Source organism: Rhipicephalus microplus, chromosome 2, assembly GCF_043290135.1.
Source record: "Rhipicephalus microplus isolate Deutch F79 chromosome 2, USDA_Rmic, whole genome shotgun sequence".
In the NCBI taxonomy this organism is placed as follows: Eukaryota; Metazoa; Arthropoda; class Arachnida; order Ixodida; family Ixodidae; genus Rhipicephalus; species Rhipicephalus microplus.
The window spans coordinates 64,467,247-64,487,128 of NC_134701.1; the positions used below are offsets into that span (position 1 = coordinate 64,467,247).

Consider the following 19,882-nt stretch of genomic DNA (forward strand, 5'->3'; position numbering starts at 1 on the left):
AAACATCTGTGAAATATCAAGGGCAAATATAGCCTAGAACATATTCAATATCAATTTTAATGTGAGTGCAGCCGAGTGAGATGCAAAGCTTACCGGGACGCCGACATCAGCATGGTGTCACAATAAACAACCCTACGTCAGGAATTTGTGTTGGCTGGTCAGTACAGCGCCCACTGATGTGTGCCACTCGCGTTGGTTTTTCGTGATCACATGGCCGGTTGGCACTCATGTGAACGAGGGTTCCAGCCATGATAACTGGGTCAGAAGCTACCAATTGCAGCAAAAGAAAGAAGAAAAAAAGTGGAGAATTTTCGTGTCAGTGCTTTTTTCCAAGAGCCTCGGCTGTTTAAGAGGTGCTGTAGCCCTGAGCTGCGGCACCTCTCATAATCATACTGTGATTTTGACTTAAAGGCCCCTGAGAAAGTTATACTAATATTAATATATAAATATAATGATATCATTCACTAAATTAAAAGTTTCTTGCATTATCACATGGCTAAATATAAAAATTTTCTTAGCTGAAGTGTAGACATGCATAGTTCAATGAAAGCCACAGGGAGCTTGCCTTGAAGAGTAGAGGTACGAAACATTGATGTTATAGTATCGCCATCACTTCTTGCAAATTTGCCTTGATGTCAGTTGCTAGATGTCTGCATAGGCATTTGTGTCCCACATCATGCCTTCCGGCCTTGCTCTCTCCCAGGGAGTACTGCCGTCCTACTGTGTACGTCGCTGCCGCCAGCAGCCTTGCCCAGCCTGCTTACCTGCCCCAGCAGGCACCTCAGAAGTACGTCCTGGCCGCCAGTGGATTCCTGGCTCCGCCTCTGGCACCACCTCCCGCCCATCACCACAGCCGGGGCCCTGCCCCCGCCACAGCCACGCTGACTGCGGTACCCTACGCAGCCCACCCGCTGCCCGCACACCTGCAGCCTGCGGCAGCAGGCCCCCAGGGGGCAGGAGCCGCCGCGGCTCCGCCCACTTTTCCGGCTGCACCTGCAGCGGCTGTTGCATCGTACGGCTACGGGCTGAACCCGCTGAGCCCGGGCAAGCCCCAGTACCAACACGTGTATCAGATGTTTGGAGAGTGAACCAGAAGAGAAGGGCTTTCAAAGCCATTTGTGGCCCCTGGCTACAGAGTGTCGACGTGCCGTGAAGAATGTGATTTGCTGCTGAGGTGATGTGCTGCTGGGTCAGCTCTGCAGGAACAAGTGCAGATAAGGGTGTATGTACCAGACATTGTGGACTGTACGCAGTTGGCTCCCACTGGTAGCTTGTGGACCTCGGGTGACTTTTTACACCCACAACCATTTATTCTGTTCAGTTTCTCATTTTCCTTGTACACAAGCACACACCTGGCAGTGGTTCCAGCCCAGTCTATGTAGCACCCAGGGCGAAAAAGTCTTGTTTTGCCTCTTTACGTGCCGCATGCCCCACACGTTCAGCCTTCAAGGCTTTTGTCATTATGTTTTGCTGAGGGCTTGCCTGCTAGAATTACTAGCTCCTGGTGTGGCCCTCTCGGGAACATTTATCATCTGCTCCCACCACGGGTATACGCCTGTCTGCACAGTGGATACATGTGCTCTTAGTCAAGTATGGAGTACAGAACTGTTGCTTGATTTTTCTTTTTCTTGACCTGCTTGCTGCCTCGCAGCATTATCCCGATGGCTGTCCCCATGGCCATCTACATTTGACGGAGGATATTGTTTTGTGATGCCAAACAATGTATTTGTTTTGCCTGCCTGGTGTTTGCTTGTGTTTGGGCAATGTGATCACTTTGCGCACCAAACTACCGACGTTTGTTTCTCTGTGTGTGTGTGTTTGCTGTTGTGTTGGTTGGCCTGGCTGCTGCTCTCAGAGTTGCCAAGAGTGCAGGCACGAGGTTTAGTTGCACGGGAACACTGCGCTACATATTCTAGCTTCTGCGTGTTGAATTGGAATGACTTTGAGGGTGTCATTCATAACCCAAGCAGCTGCCTTCCTGCAGCTGTGCATTGCCAGGGTTGAGCATGAAACTGTGAGAGCTATGTTGTTAGCTACGGTGTGTATCGGGCAGGTGTGATTTGCACCTCAAACTTCCCCTACTATTCGAACAGTTTTTTGGCTCATGAGAATCGTGGCCTAGCTCGAGCACTCCTGCCAACAGCACCTTGCTTACTGTAGTGTTGGTCACTGTGCTTTGTGTAGTGAACTGTCTCTGCCATGAGCTTCTGTGAATGTGCGACAATGTGAGTGAGGTGCCAGTTTATTTGCAGTCACGAGCATCATGCAGAGACCACGACATGCGAGGGAAGTATGAAAACCTGACGAGCAGAGACGCTCCTTGGGTGCTGAGACTTCTCACCCGTTGGGGCTTTTTGCATCATAGCAGCAGGAACACCCCCTTTTTTGTAGCATTAGTGGAGGAATTTAGAGCAACCATTCCATCTCTATCATTGCAAGTCGAATGCTGTCATCCACAATTTCCTGTAGTTTATTTCTGCCGAACAGCAGCATTTGCACCTTCCCGCGCCAGCTTTTCTCGTGTGAACTGAACTTCGTGTGCCTTTCTCTCCCAGCCTCCATCGCAATTCTTGTTGTGTTCACTATTTTCCTCTTGCCAGGGTGGCCACGAAACAGGCCAGCTCGGGCATTGCGTGCATTGCTGTGAGCAAGCACCTAATGTAAAAGACAAATTCTATTTCCATCACTCTACTCTATAAACAAGCCAGATGTATTTTTGTGAAGTGCCTCTCTACCTTAGAGCTGAATGTAGCAGATGTAGTCGTCGTAGTTTCTAGGGCCACGTCCCCCATAAGCCAGACGTTGGTGTGCACTGCCCGAGGGAGCAGCTTTTGTGCGTGTTTTGCCTCATTAGCATGCGTACTCTCTCCATGCGGCTTCTAGAAAGGTTGTTGCCCTTTAGACCAGGGAACGGTACGTTGACACCAGGTTTTACAGGGTTGTTTGTTGTATTAGGCCGCTACCCTCTGTGTCCCTTTGCATAATCGGGATACAGCTGTGGCTTTGAGTTAAATGCAAAAAGCTTTTTTTGTTCCTATGCTGATTGTATTTCCGCTTTTGTTTGAACACGTAGAGAGAGACAGTGTGTGCATGTGCTGCCACAAAAATTGGCTAGAAAATAGAAGAAAAAATATTATAAGTATAGTAGCACATCTGTGATGATGGTCATCATATGCATTTTGCTTGTACAAAGCTTATTAGGGCAGGTGATTGGTTATGTCAGGTGTTGCTTAGAGGCTAAAATATACAAAGTTGTGCCGTATGAAGCTGTAGATTGTGCTTTGGTTGGAAGCAATACACTTTTTGCGTGACAAGTGCGGGCAATTACTGTTTGTTCGTACCAGACCGTGCTACTATTCAAGTTTGTTCCTCGAGTAGTCAACTGTCAAGGCAGTGCAAGGGAAATGAAAAAAAAAAATGCAGCGATTCACTGTGCTGAGAACATGCATTTAAGGTATTGTGCTGTAGGGCACGCACTCTTCGTTGCAGCAGGGAAATGTTTTTTAAAACAAGGACGCGTGAGGAGGTGGCCTAGGCCAACACCTGGTCGTAGTGTGGCTCAGTAGTGTTGACGAGGGAGGTTGCACAAAGTGCCATTTCTTTTTTTTTCTCTTTTTCAAGTGACTTCTTTTTTTTCCCCCTTTGTTTTTAACTCACTCTGCAGTGGCATGGTGTGATGGTGGCACATTTTCCGGGAATGCACAATGGCGCTTTAGAAATGTTGTACTTTGCAGTCGTGCACCCTAAGTGCATGCTTTTGTGTGCCTATTTCTCAAGAAACAAAAAAGGTGCATTGTTTTTCTTTTCGTAATGGTCACATTAGTGTTGAAAGCCCGCTTTTCCTTCCTTGCCTGGCAATGCTGCAGCAATCTTGCATAGATAAAATTTTTTTTTAATATTTTTGTATTGTACATCTTTTGAGCTTCATCTCCAGAGCTTCTTTGTTTTTGCGCATTTACCTATTGTGTGAGCTGCATATCGCCTTCTTCCTCATTCTTTGTTAGAATACGTGCCTTGTTTTTCTGTTTTATTTACAGTTCTTGTGTTTCTTGAATGGAGCAGTTGCTCGTGACAAAATGCTGGGGACGTCTTTCCCACGGTGATAAGTTGGCACCACTCCCATAGCTGCTTTTTTTCCGTTAACTGCGTCAATTTCAGTTTCATATTATCTCCCCCCCTCCCACGATCCATCTGCATTTGTGATGGTGTACATATAATAAGCACATTTTAAATTGCTTGCCTCATCCCCCCCCCCCCTCCCTTTTGGGAACAGCAGCATGCTTCGAGAGGTCAGGGATGCCCACACATTTATCTATACTGTACATAATAGAACGTCACTGTTGCATTCTATACACGTTATACACTGTGAGCATAAATACTATATTAGTGTACATGTCTGTACGTCCCACAGCAAATGGGCAAAGTATAGGGGTTCACTATCGATGGGATGGGCACTAGCGTTATGGGTAGGATAGGGTTGGGGGGGTCTACTGCGATGTGGTGGGACGGGATTTATTACTACGCCTTTTTTGTTGTTGTTGCTGTCCTTTCTTGTCATTTTTTTTTTAAGCAGAAAGCTTGTCCCGAGCTAAAGGGTGAATTCCGCGATAAATTAGCTTGTGACTGTCTCATCTAACGATGATGGTACAGGTTTTGATTGTGTCGAAGAGGATGACGCGATGTTCAAGAGTTTTGCTCCTGTATTTTGGTGGAAATCAGCACCTCGCATTTTTGCTGCGCCTTGCGATTTTGTTGGCCTGCTGTCTATCTGCTTTCTTGGTCCGAGTCTCAGAGACTGTCTTCTGTCTAGTCTCTACCCTCTTATTCTGTATGCATAAACAGCATATGTTATATACTAGTCTTGAAAGCAAACAAAAAAATGGTAATATTACTATCTAAAGAGTGACTAGCTTTTTGCCTTTTCGTTTTCTTGTTTTCATGGTGAGGCTTCAGGTGTGTTTGCTGCACACATCTGTACTTGTGGTGCCACCTGTTAGTCTCTTTGCTGTTCTCTAGCATTTTCTTTTAATCATTGGTATTGGCTTTGTTCTGAATTGTAGGTGCAGTGTTGACAGAGTTGTTTTGTTCATTTCTTCCCTGCCTTCAGATAGTACACATTTTTAAGGTGTTTTTTTTTTCTAGGGAGGAATATGGGAATAGAGCCTAGCTGGGTATGTTTACTTTTTGTTGGGAGGGCTACAAAGGGGATAAACTGACTACCAATGTTTGTGTACAAGCTTGTGACGTTTAGCATCTATTATGACTTGCTAAAAAAAATTTGAAAAAAATCTGAAACAGAGTTGTAGTGTAGCTGTCCTCTAGGTTTTCATTTGTGTTGTTGTTCTATTCCCAATTTGGGCATGTGTGTATTGTGTGTGTGTATGTGGGCGCATGTTTTTAGCAGTGTTGACTACCGTGTACTCTGTTGTTCTTGTTCTCCTGTTGTCTGGCTGTGACTTGCAGGTGTAAAATGCACATCTTTTTTTTTCTCTACCTTTCGCTTCCTCTAAGTTGTCAGTGTTTATAAAAGTACATAATAGATTTAGTATTCGCGAGTGTGTTTTTGTTCGCTCTTGTGTGTATTATGTGGGTATGGCCAGATGCCTGTTCACTATTAAAGAATCGAAGAACTGGTTGATTGCAGCGTGTTCCTTTGCCACCCATGCTCTAAGCATTGGCCAATTCAGCAGACGATCTTCAAAAGAAACCCCGCCATCTCCACAAAGTGAATGATGTTGAGTGTGGAGAAGCTGTAGTGCTTATTAGTAAAACCATGAAATATTCACCTAGACATCGTATAAAGGCTCGACATATTATGAACAGTTATTACATTACCGATTACAAAGCTCGTGGTTGCCAGGCCTGCAGTAAAGTCTTCATCTACAAATATCAATTATGCAGTTACTACTAAATTGTCTTGCTCTACTACCTGGCCTGGAGAAAAACAAACTTCGGGCTAGCTCAGCCAAACAAACCCGTTTGTATCCCACTCTTCGGTCGTGACCAAAATGTGGTTGCACCACAGATGGTGTCCATGGCAGTTTCCAGGCCTGAACGCGTTGTTGGGACGCGAGCATGGGTGTTGGAAGGCTTTTGTTTTGGCAGGTGCACGCCCGTCATTGCTGCTGGGGCAGGGCCACTGCTTCAAAAGGGTCTTTTGTGTCTAATTTAAGCCATAGGCACCCGGCAGTGGACCCGAGGGCGCGACGAAGCTCCTTTGGCCGCCTCAGCATTGTTGGTACCGACCGCCAGGGATACCAAGAAAACACAGTGACACGCTTAAGTGTCAGTGCCTTTTTTGGCACGTTTTCAAAGAACGCATCCTGGGCGCTTAACATAATCAGCCGTGACCTTTTGCTAACCACGAAAAAAGAAAATGACATGCACACGCAAGTTCGGTTTTGCTAGGCCCTAGTTTTGCTGCGTCTACTCGCTAGGCTTCGCATCGGAAGACTCGGTTTTGCTGCGCCTACTCGCTAGGCTGTGTGTTCTGGCGCTGCCGTCAGATCTCGTAAACAGCACTGCCGGGTGCATATTGCTGTGCCACAAGTTGGTTCTGGAACCGAGAGTAACGTTGACGGCAGCATCGTGAGTATGTGATAGTCGCCATCTTGTACGCTTGCGCTGCTGCATTTACTAATGGCGCAACCACGACCTCCTCTATAGATTAGCGACCTGCCCGTGCTGCAACGCACCTGCGCGGCAAGTTTGTTTTTGCTTGTTTATTATTTTTAGTTCTCCGATCTGCCACGGCAAAGCGTGGCGCTACAACTTACCCCCATCTCTCGCAGACGGACGAAGGCTGCGTGTGAAGAATGCATCATGAAGCTCAAATCGCCGAAGTCGCACTCGACAACTGCCATAATTGCAGGAATTGATAGGGGTAGACTGTTGTACCCGAGCATAGTATTTGCTGTCTTTGTTAGCCTGCTTGAATATGCCGCCTCACGAGCGGCACCTTTGCTGATCAAACGACCACAGCCACTGCAGAATTTCACGTGTGCCGTGCTTTCATCTGTCATTATGTACCCTCTGTTCAAATGGGAAAGGAATGACAGTGTAGCCCATGCAACTGCACTTGTTAAGCTCATTCTTGTGAAGTTTCTGCGACCCATTCTGGCAAATTTTTCCAGCAACGTATCCGAGACTCATGCGAAAAGGAAGTTGCTGCACGCCATGCCACAGCCACGAAAAGTGCTCAAGATTTGAGCTTGGCAAAGAAAATGTACTGGAATTTCACAATGCATGAAGTGTGTTCCTTCTGCATGAGAATTTTCTTTAGTATAACATAGACGATTTTCTGAAACAATGGGCTTAAGCATTTAATTAGTGGGTTAATCAGGGGCACAGCAGTTAAGAGGCTCTACTAAGGGAAGTAAGTGCAGCAAAATATATTTTCAGAAAGATTCGGGTCACTTGCAGTTACAGAGAATGCATTTGAATTTTGCCTTTGTAAGTAACATAAGTGTGCTGGTTTCAATGGGACAAATGATTAAGTGCCGCTGCTTGTAGCAGGCTAAATGTATGGTAAGTTCAGCAACGTGGTCCACGTAATGCATAAAAACGGTGTGTTAAGTATGGTCGTGGTTATACGTAGCTTACGCTGCTTTATAAAAAGCCTGGAGCTAATCGTACTCCATGTAATTCGTGATCTCGAAGTAATACGTGCGCTAAAAAGCTTCCAACTCTGAAACTCAGACTCGGATGATTCACTGTGCTACAAGAAACGAAAATGTGAGCATTGCAGTTTCGGCACTTGTCTTCGTTCAAATGGGCGGAATAAATTGCACAGTTACAATAGTCCTTAGAGGTTTCTACTTCAGTGAAGAATGACAGACTCCTCGACCATGAAGACGTTCAAATGTTATGTCTGAAGAACCAAGTGCAAGCAATGTTTTTATTTAAACGGCGGCATCCTGTGAGAACCACTAGTCGAGCAAGGCAGGGCTCCCATTGACATTCTTATTACATTGCCGACATTATTAACAATGTTGTCGCGATGAAGGACGCGTGAATGTTTACCACACAGCGGCACAGAAAGTTTTTCACAGAGCACACACACAGCAGCCGCGTTGAGTAATTGTTGGGACCGCTGCAATGAGCCGAGGCATGCCGTCAATGCGCCTGCTTCACGTTCTCGGCCTCGTCTCCGCGCACTAGTCAAACAGAAAATTCCAAGATCATCACGCAAGTTACTAAAGGAAGAAAAAAATATATCTGCCGTGGCACATTAGAAACCGTTCCGACGGTAAAATAAAAAAAAAAATACCTGCCGCGGAACAGTTGAAACGCGGGAACCGTTCCGACGGAGCTACGGACTTTTCCAAGTTGTCGCGTGGGCTGTTATGGGGTTAAGTCGAGGCGGCCTCTCGTGACACTTATGTAACTAGACAAACACGTGACCCTCCATAGATGGAGTGGTGGTGGTAGTGGTTAGAAGATGAGAAAAGGCACCTAATTTCTGCAACCCGGTGGGGAGCACGGCGCAGTGCCTGAAAAAGTTAGAGTCAAGCGCAGCCGTAGAGAGAACCGGTATTAGCAGGTCGCCAATCTATAGAGGAGGTCGTAAGCGCAACAGCCGCTGTGACAACCGGCACAATCCAATGGGCTTTTTTTTTTTTCAGGAGACTAGTTGCACATGCACAGCGGTCGTGACGTGACGCGTGTCATGCTTCTTGGGAGTCGTCTGATCCGACTTCGCGTGATTGCTGCAATACCCTTGCTGGTAACCATCGGAGGAAAACGAAGGCAATGTCACCGAAAATCTCGCCAGTATTATTTATGGCCGATCAAAAGCCTTATCGTAGAGCTACGGTGGCTACAACCTATTCTAGCCACTGTAACAAACGTTACTAGAACCAGGTCAGTTCCGCAGCTCCCCATAGGTAAAGTGCACTAGAAGTGTTGATTGGCGTGACCACACCTCGCCGGCTGGATGAATGGATGGATGGATGTGGCTGTACCTTTTAAATCGGGCGGCGGCTAACGCCACCTAGCCATGATATTTAGTGAACTAACCACTAGATTTATCTTTTTTTTTCTTTAAATAGTAAAGTTGAGGACTATTACTTTGCAGTGAAGGGTTTAATTTTCACTCGTGTCTTTACTTTAGCCACCAATCAGACAACCTTCTTCTAGTTAATTCTACCCGCTTAAAGTCTATTTTGCCCTCCCTGTCCCTAAACCCTGTGGTTTGAAAAACGTTGTGCTATCATCCTTAACTACAGGGTGAAGCCCTTTACAGAACATTATCAAGTGTTCGGCAGTTTCCTCCTATTCTCCACTTGCACTGCATTCTGTGTCTACCCCTTCGTATTTGGCCCGATATGTCTTGGTTCGCAATACTCCCGTGCTGGCCTCAAACAGTAGGTAACAACCCCGGGTATTATCATAGATCATTTCTTTGGCGATTTCCTGCTTAAAGGTTCGATAGATCTCTAGTGCGGACTTCTTAATCATGCCAATTCTCCACATATCGGTCTCAGCTTCCTTCACCTTTTTCTTAACCGATAATTCTTTTTGGTTTGGCCCCCTGCTGTTTTTCAAGTATTTACCAGTCAATTTTCTGGTTCGCTTCCTCCATTTTGTATCGACATTTTTCATGTACAAGTAGCTGAAAACCTTCCTAGCCCAACGCTGCTCTTCCATTTTTCTCAATCGCTTCTCAAATTTTATCTTGCTGCTAAGCTTCCCTGCCCTCAAATGATGTCCATCCCATATCACCTTGTACTCCCTGATTTGATGTATTCCCGTGAGCTCCTAAAGCAAGCCTACCTATTCCACGTTGCTTAATTTCTAATCTTGCTTGAACTTCTGATCTCCTGCACAAGACCGCATTGCCAAACGTCAGACCAGGAACCAGGACCCCTTTCCATATTTTTCTCACAACATCATACCTATTGTATTGTACCACAGTGCCCTATTTTTCATGACAGCTGCATTCCTGTTACTTTTAGTCGTCACGTATGTTACGTGTTCCCTTAGGTACTCGGTCCCATTGCTTATCCATACGCCCAGATATTTGTATTTATCGGTTATCTCTAGCGTGACCTCCTGTATTCTAAGCTCACTACCTTAATTATCATTAAATATCATGACTGCTGATTTTTCTTACTGAATCTGAAATCTAACCTATCTTCCTCATTACCGCAGATGTCCATCTATCTCTGCAAATCTTCCTTGTTGTCGGCCATTAGCACTATGTCATCTGCGTACATTAATTCTGGTAGTGCCTGATCAGTGAGTTTTCCTTGTTTGACGAAAGAAATGTTAAGCCAAGTCCACTTTTCTCTAATTTAGCCTCCTGATCCCTTCCGCACTGGCTGATCCCTTTGGCTTATCCCTTCCGCGCTGCCTGCAGCGGCGGCGCTACTGTCGAATAGTACTGAAAGAACCGCGTGCAGGAACTGCTATGCGCTTCGGCTCCTCCGTCGCGATTTCTTGATGCACATTTCTGCGTATCTGCCCGTTATTCATGTCTAGCACATGATGTCATAGCCCTTGAAGTATGACACGCAAATCTACTGAATTTGAGCTCCATAAAAGCCCTTGTGAGAGAACGAAAATAATTCAAAAAAGGGTGTGTCTTATATTGATTTCTTCTCTCTTAACTCTTTCTTTGTTGGCCAGGCGTCTACAATATTCAGAATAACTGAGCCGATTTATTGGAAGCTAGCTGTGCTCAGAAAGCTGAGATTAAAAAACAAATATTGTGCCACACGCACGCAGAACCAGAAAGCCATAAGAGGGGAGAGTAAAGGAATCTGAACCCCCTACAACACGAAATGTTTTCGTAACTGAACTTTTCAGGGTATAATGAATATTTACACGCATTCACAGCGACCACCAAGTGCCAAAGTTAGGCGTTCTGCTGCACACCCCACCCCCTCAAAAAAAAAAAAAAAGAAATCTGCCATAGGTAGCTCTGCGCCAATAGTTTACAAATTGCGAAGCTGAATATAGCGTGTCTCTACAAATGCGCAATGTAGATGTCACCTTTTCGGCAGTATTAGGTCTCATAACTTGTTCAAGTCTAACAAATGCACCGCCTAAAAATAGAAGCTGCGCTAAGGGAATTGCATGAATATATATATATATATATATATATATATGTATATATATATATATATATATATATATATATATATATATATATATATATATATATATATATATATATATATATATATATATATATATGTGTGTGTGTGTGTGTGTGTGTAGTACATATACAAGCAAGGTAAATTTCTAAAAACAAGATGCACCGCTTCCTGTCTACACTTTTGACACTTAATTATAGAAGTACGGTTCTAATAAAAACATCGTCATAAATTTGCTCGCCTGCGATGGCGTTACGCCAATAAAATATTTGGAAATCAGCACAATTTAAGCTGTCAATACAAAATGAGAGCTGGTTACAATGAATTTACGCAGATTGACAGGTGGGCTATATATACAAATGACACTTTTTAATATATTTGTGTGTTGTTTTAATTAGTAATGTAGTAAGCCTTTCGGAAAGCAGTAATTATTATCTTCCGCAAAACTGGCATGATAAAACAGAGTTGTCACCGATTAATGTTGCGACAACGTTACTTATACTCGGGTTTCTCGTGAAACAATCGAGTGCATGTAGGCTCATATGAGGAACACTGTGTTCTGGATATCGCAGAGACTGCCGACAAAACGAGCGTATGGTTTAATCACGGTTTTGATACTTCTCCTCTTTTTGTAGTTCGCCAGTAGCTACTTATAGTGTAACGCAGGTCAAATCGCTAATTGAGAAAGAAGCTCGGCGGATCCGTTCAAATTCCGATTGACTTTTTTTGTGTGTGTGTGTGGGGGTCGGCAGGTTCTTAAAACAGTGACTGTATCGACGCAATTTCGGCGTGCCTGCATATTCACTCGTGCACCATGACGCATGGCAGGTGCGTTCACTAATAAAGGTTCAGAAACGCATTAAACGCGCTGAAAACGAGCAGTTAGACGCTTTCGCAGGCTCGAGCGCGTGCGCTCCTAATGCAGACGCTCCTGAGATCTTCAGTACCATGGGACCACAGCGCCGCCGCTACTGTCACCCGTTGGGGAATCAGCCGAGATGCGGCGTGGCCGCCTCGTTCACTCCACTGCCCCTTCTAGTACACTGTACTACAGTGTACTAGAAGAATTCAGTGCGATGAATGAGCGGAGGGAGCGCCGCCTTGCTTCGCGCGTCACAGTGAATGGCACCTGAAGCGGCGGCGCTGTCGTCGGCCACTCTTGAAAGCTACCGGTTTTGTGCACACGTGCGTACGCGCGACCGTCTCATTTCAGTGGTGTTGGTGGCTTCTCGTTCTGTGTGGTTGTGTTCCACGTGTGTACTCTCATGTGAACGTGGCCACGTGCGGCAATGAGTGGAAAGCAACGCCTCAATCACTGCTACACTCCAGGGTTAAGCACAGGGTACGCGCGAAGAAGCTGTCGCTATTCAAGGCACCTGCAAACCCGGAACGAAGATCCACGTGGGAAAGAAACCTTCATAGAGCAGACAAGGCGCTGACCACAGACTGCGCGGTATGTGAGCTCCATTTTGAGCAGCGTTTTATTGCGAGGTACTACGTACACCGCATAAATGGTGAGGAAGTTCGCATTCCACGTGGGACGCCTACGCTCACTTCGGATGCAATCCCCACATTTTTGCCAAACCTACCAGCTTACCTGTGCAAGCAGCCCACTCTGAAGAGAAATGAGCGAAAAAAGGAAGCGCGATGACGATGTCCCACAACAGAAAAAGGCGCGTGGGGAGATTGCGGAGGTGATAGATGTCGACGAACCTTCGAATGGCAATAAAGTCTTTGCGGCCGCGACTGTCGCTGCGGTGACGGAAATCGAAATGCCCGGGAAGCGCTGGACGCTGCATGAACTTTACGACGCCGACGGAGTGTGCTTTACCTCATGTTCCCTCGACTCGCTTTCAGGTGAAGTCACTGTGGAAAAAGCCGTGTTCTTCACTGCAAACAGTGTCGGTGCTTTGCACTCGAAGACATTCGTGCGTGGTAAACAGGTGGCTGGCGCGTCAGTGACAACAATTCAAGATGCTATAACTACTCTGCAGGAAGCCCATGACATGCATCTATGCAATGGCGCAGCATTTCGAGCTGAAAGCAGTCTCACAACCAACTTAACAATAAAATTGCAAGGCCAAATTAAGTGCGAGGGCAGAGCAGTTTACAGTACTAACTGCCAAGGCAGGGCAACTAAAGAAGGAATGGCTTGCGTCGTTTGCAAATACGTAAGAAAAGTCCTTGTTAGGCGGCAGTGGCGCCTCGAAAGGCGTCAAAGAGGGAGTCTGAACAGTCATAATGTTAGCTCGCTGTGCCGTAGCCGTGTTTCGAAGAAGCTGCAAGCTTGTACCCGAAGAAATCAACGACTTTTATTGAAGGTAGACAAGCTCACCTTACACATCAAGAAAATCAAAAGCGAGTGCGCTGCGACAGCTGATGAAGTACTCGCTGAAAGATAAGTCTGTTGTCGCCAAAGCAGCAGCTCGCTGTCGGGCAGTGCTTTGAGGCATCCAAAAGGAGAGCTTGCGGGGCATGAAGTACGAGAAAGAATGGATGCTTGAATGTATTGTACTCAAAATGAGAAGCCAGGAGCTCTACCAGTATATGCGAAGACAGAACGTTTTGGAACTCCCAAGTGACACAACCCTCCGTAAATACACCGCTCAGTACAGAAGCGGCTATGCGTTCAATGAAAAGATGCTGAGTGTGTTGCAAAAAAATGTTGCCCACCTGGATGCGTTCCACTGACATGGTGGATTAATAATCAATGAAGTGAAACTGGCTGAACATTTATCTGTGACCACAGGTGCGAAAATTGAAGGCTTTGTGGACCTCGGACTGTATACGCCCGAAAAAGACAAAACATTACCATGCAACCATGGCCTCGTCGTAATGTTTGTGCCGTTAGTTGGCAGCTGGACACAAGTAATTGGTGTTTTCGGGAGCAACGAGGACGTGAAAGGGGACCTGTTGGCCAAAATTATTCTGGAATCCACAGTTCTAGCAGAAAGAGCCGGCCTCTTTGTGGACTACATAACATGTGATGCAGCAGTTTGGAACCGGAAAATGTGGCGCATCTTTAACATTAGAGCTTCTTTAAAGGGAGTGGTATGCAAAAAACCACATACTGTTGACAGCAATCGGTTCCGACACTTTTTTTCTGATTTTCCTCATTTAGTCAAGAACGTTCGAAACAGGCTCCTTACTACAACTTTTGACACCCCAGATGGCGAAGTTTCGATGCAATTTGCAAGAGAAGCTCTCAAATTGGACAGTAATGCTGTCACAATGAAGGCAATGCCCGGAATTACCAGCGTCCACATAAGCCCCAACAATTTCGAAAAAAAATGCGGACAAGTTATGCGTTCCAGTTGTTTGGGCATGGTCCTTTGAGAGCATTTTTTTCTTTACTGTACCCGGAAAGGATCTGTGGTAAAATTGATGCGACAGAGAAATTGTTCATGAGAATGAATTCACTGATTGCTGTGATGACAGCAATGTACACAGCCGAAGCTCTCAGACCCAACTCTGCAAGTGAAGAAAGCATTAAGGAAATGCTCAGTTTCCATGCTGATAAGAAGTTTCTCAGCGAGTCAAGTGCTGAGGGCGTAAGAGTCACTTTAACAAGTACTCTAGAGCTCCTCCGCTATTTGCGTGAGAAATATGGGTTTCTATACTTGTTGACATCCAATCTGAGCCAAAATAAAGTGGAAAACTTTTTCGGAATCGTGAGACTTTTTTCCGGCTGCAACTCACACCCGACGCCACAGCAGTTCCTGCTCACTGTTCACCGTCTCTCTTTCCATAATTTGGCACACAGTGTTGCAGGCGGGAATGCAGAGGGCGATGTCATCAGTTCTTCTCTTGATGTTGGGGACAGGGAAGAAACTCCAAAGCAACAGCTGATTGACCAAATGAAGCTTTGCGCGGAAAAGCAAGCGGGACCTTCAGGCTCATGTGAAAGTGAAGCTGTGGAACATGAGTACCACATCCAGAGAAGCGACTCAAGGCTGACTTATTACATTTCCGGATATGTGGCGAGAAAGTGCGTGCTTCCCACCAAGTGTTCTGCATGTAATGACAGCCTCCTTCTCTTAACAGAAGAAGGGCGCCGCTTGCATGCGGCAGAATTTGTGCGCCACAATGATCAAGGTGGTTTGCTCTAACCATCGGTCGAACTCTTCCGCTTTGTGTCAAGACTTGAAGATATTTTCACAAATTACTTTAGTGCACAAAAAGTTCACCGGGAGAGCGTAATGGACATCCTGCACATGATTCATTGTGCCGCTCCATTGAAGGCGGGATGCAGCGCTCACGCCGACAGTCTCACTCCTCGCATAGTCAGCTTTTATGTCACCACTCGGCTTCACTCTTTAAATCAAAGGCTTGAACGAGGCAAACGTGCTGTCAAAGAGAAAAGCAGCGCAACACCTGAGGCTAAGTAGACTAACTTAGCTGCACTTCTACTCCGTCAACTTTGGGCATTCAAGGTGCACGAAGAACTTTTGTGCAAGTGAAAAAAAAACGTGCAATAGCCCCGCCACGGTGGTCTAGTGGCTAAGGTACTCGGCTGCTGACCCGCAGGTCGCGGGATCAAATCCCGGCTGTGGCGGCTGCATTTCCGATGGAGGCGGAAATGTTGTAGGCCCGTGTACTCAGATTTGGGCGCACGTTAAAGAACCCCAGGTGGTCAAAATTTCCGGAGCCCTCCACTACGGCGTCTCTCATAATCAAATAGGGGTTTTGGGACGTTAAACCCCACAAATCAATCAATCAAAACACGTGCAATAAAATCGAGTGGGACAGTGAGAGTGCTTTCGAAGTCGTTTTTTTTTCGTACGTATCATGTGTTTTAAAAATTATCGTGCCTGAGTTTAGTGCACGTGCCCCTCATATATGACATTCCCTACGTTTTTCATTATGACGATTATCACACGGATATTTGGTTTCACGGATAACATTCCATTAAAAAAATTTATTGCTCGCCAAATAGCCACATTGCATGAATGCTGCACTAAGGGGGGAAAAAAATACAGAGCATCGTCTAGCCTTCTACTGCTACCAGCTTTTCTTTGCTGAGGGACGCGAAATCATACAGCATAACATACCAATGCGGTTATGGAATACGCGAAGAATAATTGAAAACCCAGCCACAATAGTGTTAAAACAGCGGCGGCGCGTAACCCAACAGGCGTTTACATTCTCGTGTTCCACGTACGCTGCCAAGGGAAGCCAGGGCGAGTTTTCAAGAGTGGTCGATGGCAGCGCCGCCGCTGCAGCTACCAGGCGTGCGTCAGGCAGCGCGGACTCGCCACTAGAACGTATTCTAGTACACTGTAACTGTACCATAGGTGCGCTCTCTGAAGTGGTCGTGGGGGCCGACGCGAGAACTAGTGGCGCTGCTGTGCCATTTTGCTTAGAGTTAGTCTGTATGCTACCTTTAGGTAGCATATAGACTTACTCTATAGAGTAACTCCAATTTTGCCTAGGGTGCCTTGATGCCCGCGCGCGTCGACAGCTACAGCGCGAATGATCCGCGTTGTCGTCGCAGTTCTCGCCAGTCGTCAGAGCTAGACAGCCGAGATTCGCCATTGACACTTTCGCAGTAAACTCAACTGCTTCAAAAATGAAAATTTCTAAACATTTGCTTCATAATCACTACTGAAATTCAGAAGCCTTTCCAACCTGGAAACAAACTATTATTTATTTCTTTACTTATTTATTTAGCGACAGTCCGCGGAACGCTGTTTTCGGATGGAATCGGCTAAACCCAAGAAGCTTGTATTGGACACTAGCTCGTAAGACATTAAAAAAATAAATTGCGCTAAACACGAGATGTCAGGATAGAAGTAGACAGGACGAGTTGTTAGTCTGCGATTGTCCTTCTATTCTGGTGATTCGTCTTAAGCGTAGCTTGTTTTTCTAATCGGCTGGGCATATATCGCGTTCTTTCCGGTGTTCGTCGGCCTGTAAAATTTCCCAACCAAATGGCCACTGCGCTTTAATGAACACACGGTTTAAAAATTAATCTTGCTAGAAGTGGCAATTTTTTTTGGAATGCGTAGTTATTAGCTATCTTTATCGGGAAAAAATTTTCTCACGACGGTAACTACAAATCGCAGTTATCATGCCATCTCTCGCGTGATAGATGGCTGAGGTATTAGTTGCATTTTTCTGGAATACCTTCGTTAGGTTATTGCCGAACACTCGTTACTTCAGCGATGTCATAAATGGCAGCCTTAGCAAATGAGGAGGCTCAGCAAAGGCATCTTCGATTCTCTCATTCGAAACTTTGAAAAACTTTCGCTAAAGAGCCAGGATCTGCTCATTTTTCTTCTTTTTTTTGCGGCAGCCACACGGGCGAACCTTTTGTTTCCAGATTTTCACCACCTTTGCAGGCTTCATGGCTCGCAATGGCCTCCGTAGACGCAGGCAAAGAAAGCTATTGGGCCGCTGCGTAAACACTGCAGTGTTTATGGTGAACAGTAATGGTTTTGGGTACATTCTCGGCTGGTGGTATGCCTCCACCAATGTTCAGACTGTCTACCTCTTTCGATACACTTTCCAAATGGGCGACAGTGGTCAGAGTGCGCGACAGCTGCTTGTGTACTTCATTGTCGCCGTTATTAGCGCAGCGATGCCGTCTCGTTCAACAATACCACTTTCTTGTAGTAGCTGTTCTTCTGTCGCAAGATTTCTGCAGTAGAAAACACCGCACGGCATCGTCGATTAATTTTTGGCTCCTAGACGCGGAAGGCAACGAAACGTCCATCGCTTCATTGAGCGCCAACGGTGTAGCTGACGAGACGTCGGAGATGCGCAGCCCTATTTCATTTTCGGGCATGAGCTCATTCCTAGCACATTGATTTTTTTTGGTGACCTTCTTGTGTTTGTCGTCACATGTGCCTTGGAGATGCGCTCTGGCAGGCCGGGAAAAAGGGGAGCTAATGCGCCTGGTATAGCGCTCATTTTTCTTGAGTATTTGATTTCCATTTATATTGTGTTACTGATATTTGACAATATCGCCCACCTCAAAATGTTGCTCGCATATCTTGGACTTGTGAGCCAGCCACCTATCTCTGTGGCGCAGCATCTGTTCCCACCCACGTTAACGAGACAGCATTAAAAAGCCTGTTTCGCAGAAACTCTGGTGTCGCCGTCAGTGTCATTCGTTGTGAGCGAGATATCATAATCTTGGGCGTGACCCAAAAGTTGAGAGACGCAAATAAAATAAAAATTAAAATTTTCGGTCTGAGAGGGGACCGAACCCAGGGACATTGCGTGGCAAGCGAGTGTTCTACTGCGCAGCTACGTGTCTGCTTGTTAAAACATTTTTTATTTGGAAATAAAAACTAAATATTTATAAAACCACATTTGTCTCCTCACACATTTGAATTTTCTAAAAACACTTCATTTTTACCAATTCATCAAACACCTCCACACAGTGTGGAGGTTCATTCGACGTTCGATATATCTCACGCACATATTAAACGTTCAATAAATTTTCCCGAGCCGATCTTGCTTTAGGATCCGTATGCCTTACGGCCATGCGTTTTATCCAGAGACTGTAAAAGGCCCAGTAATAGTATCTTTATATGGAACACCACCCTCATTCTGCATTGAAATATAACGCATTCCATTAGGTGCTATCAGCAAATCTTTTTTCAGGGTTCTTTGTACCACCTCCCAAAAGAATATTGGATCCCAGCACTCACTTATAGCATGTTCTATCATTTCCGGCTCGTTACAGATAGCACATTTTGTGTCCATGCAGGGCGTAGGCGTATGCCCCCTCCACGCCCCAAAAATTTTTTTGCCATGGCGTAGAGGACTACAAATGACCATTTCAAGGGGGTGCCTTACCCGAAATGCAGCCGGTAACCCCCCCCCCCCCTTCCCCAAAAAAAACAACAAATTTCTGGCTACACTTTGCTTGATTCGAGTAGATGCGATGGAAGCCCGAGTACCTTCAGCCCACCATCATCACAACCCACCATCAGCGTCCCACCATTCGTTGAAGGACGCGCGTCTTCATAAGACAAGAAATAAGAACATACAAAGACGAAATAACAATAAGCATTCCCAAACAATACCGAACTACGCAACTTTCACGCGATACCCCCCCCCCCCCCCCCCACACACACACACACACGCTGCGACGCCTTCACTAGAGTTCCCCCGTGAGAATATACGGGCGGCTTTTTAAAACTCATCGGGATTTAAGGATGGTTCAAATAAAAGGTGATCGGAGTCATCTATGTAACCGCTTTTGCAGACCAGCGCGCAACAATAAGGCATTGTTTATTGACGTCCCTTGTCACATGTTAGAACTCTTTCGTAAGAGACGACAGTCCACCAAATAATGGCGCGAAGAAGCAACCGAGCACCGAAAACGCGCTGTCGAGTCTGAGCCACTGTATCTGAGCGGCAACACGCGTGTCGCGACGCGCGGCGCGGTTTGTGAAGCAAAATTAGGGTGCCTGGATCCGCGCGCTACCGCTTAGGGTAGAGACACTCTTAGAAAGGGTCGTCGCCGCCAAAACCGGCTCTCGGAGGTAGCGACGCCATTCTCTTGCTCTCCGCTCACGCCGACTCTCCCCGCTAGACATGGAAAGCGGCATTCTTCACGCTCTCCCTGTGCAGGATGCCTGGATGCTGCTTTCCGCAGTGCTACAACAGTGCTAAAAATGGTTGCAGAATATTTTCATTTCCTATAGATCGAGAAAGATGGCTGCAATATAGCGTCAAAATTAAGTGTGACAAGTGGCAGCCGACGAACTATTCGTGTGTATGTAATGTGAGTATCCGACTTCGTTACCATGTAAAATTCTTTTGTGGGC

General features: G+C 46.0%; 2 protein-coding genes across 6 annotated transcripts in view; both read left to right on the top strand.

Moving 5' to 3' along the window:
• The window catches only part of Hipk (Homeodomain interacting protein kinase), a 162,753-nt gene extending 157,115 nt beyond the window's left edge, over positions 1-5,638 (top strand). For all 5 annotated transcript variants that reach the window (XM_037422150.2, XM_037422147.2, XM_037422151.2 and 2 more), the window contains one exon: positions 704-5,638. In XM_037422150.2, coding sequence (XP_037278047.1) covers positions 704-1,088 — 385 coding nt within the window. In that variant the 3' untranslated portion in view covers positions 1,089-5,638. The remainder of the gene's footprint in view (positions 1-703) is intronic.
• Positions 5,639-19,737: 14,099 nt separating this feature from the next.
• Positions 19,738-19,882, top strand: part of LOC119170865 (heat shock protein beta-6) — a 171,684-nt gene continuing 171,539 nt past the window's right edge. The window contains exon 1 of the mRNA XM_075886519.1: positions 19,738-19,839. The gene's annotated coding sequence lies outside the window, so the exon portion shown is untranslated. The remainder of the gene's footprint in view (positions 19,840-19,882) is intronic.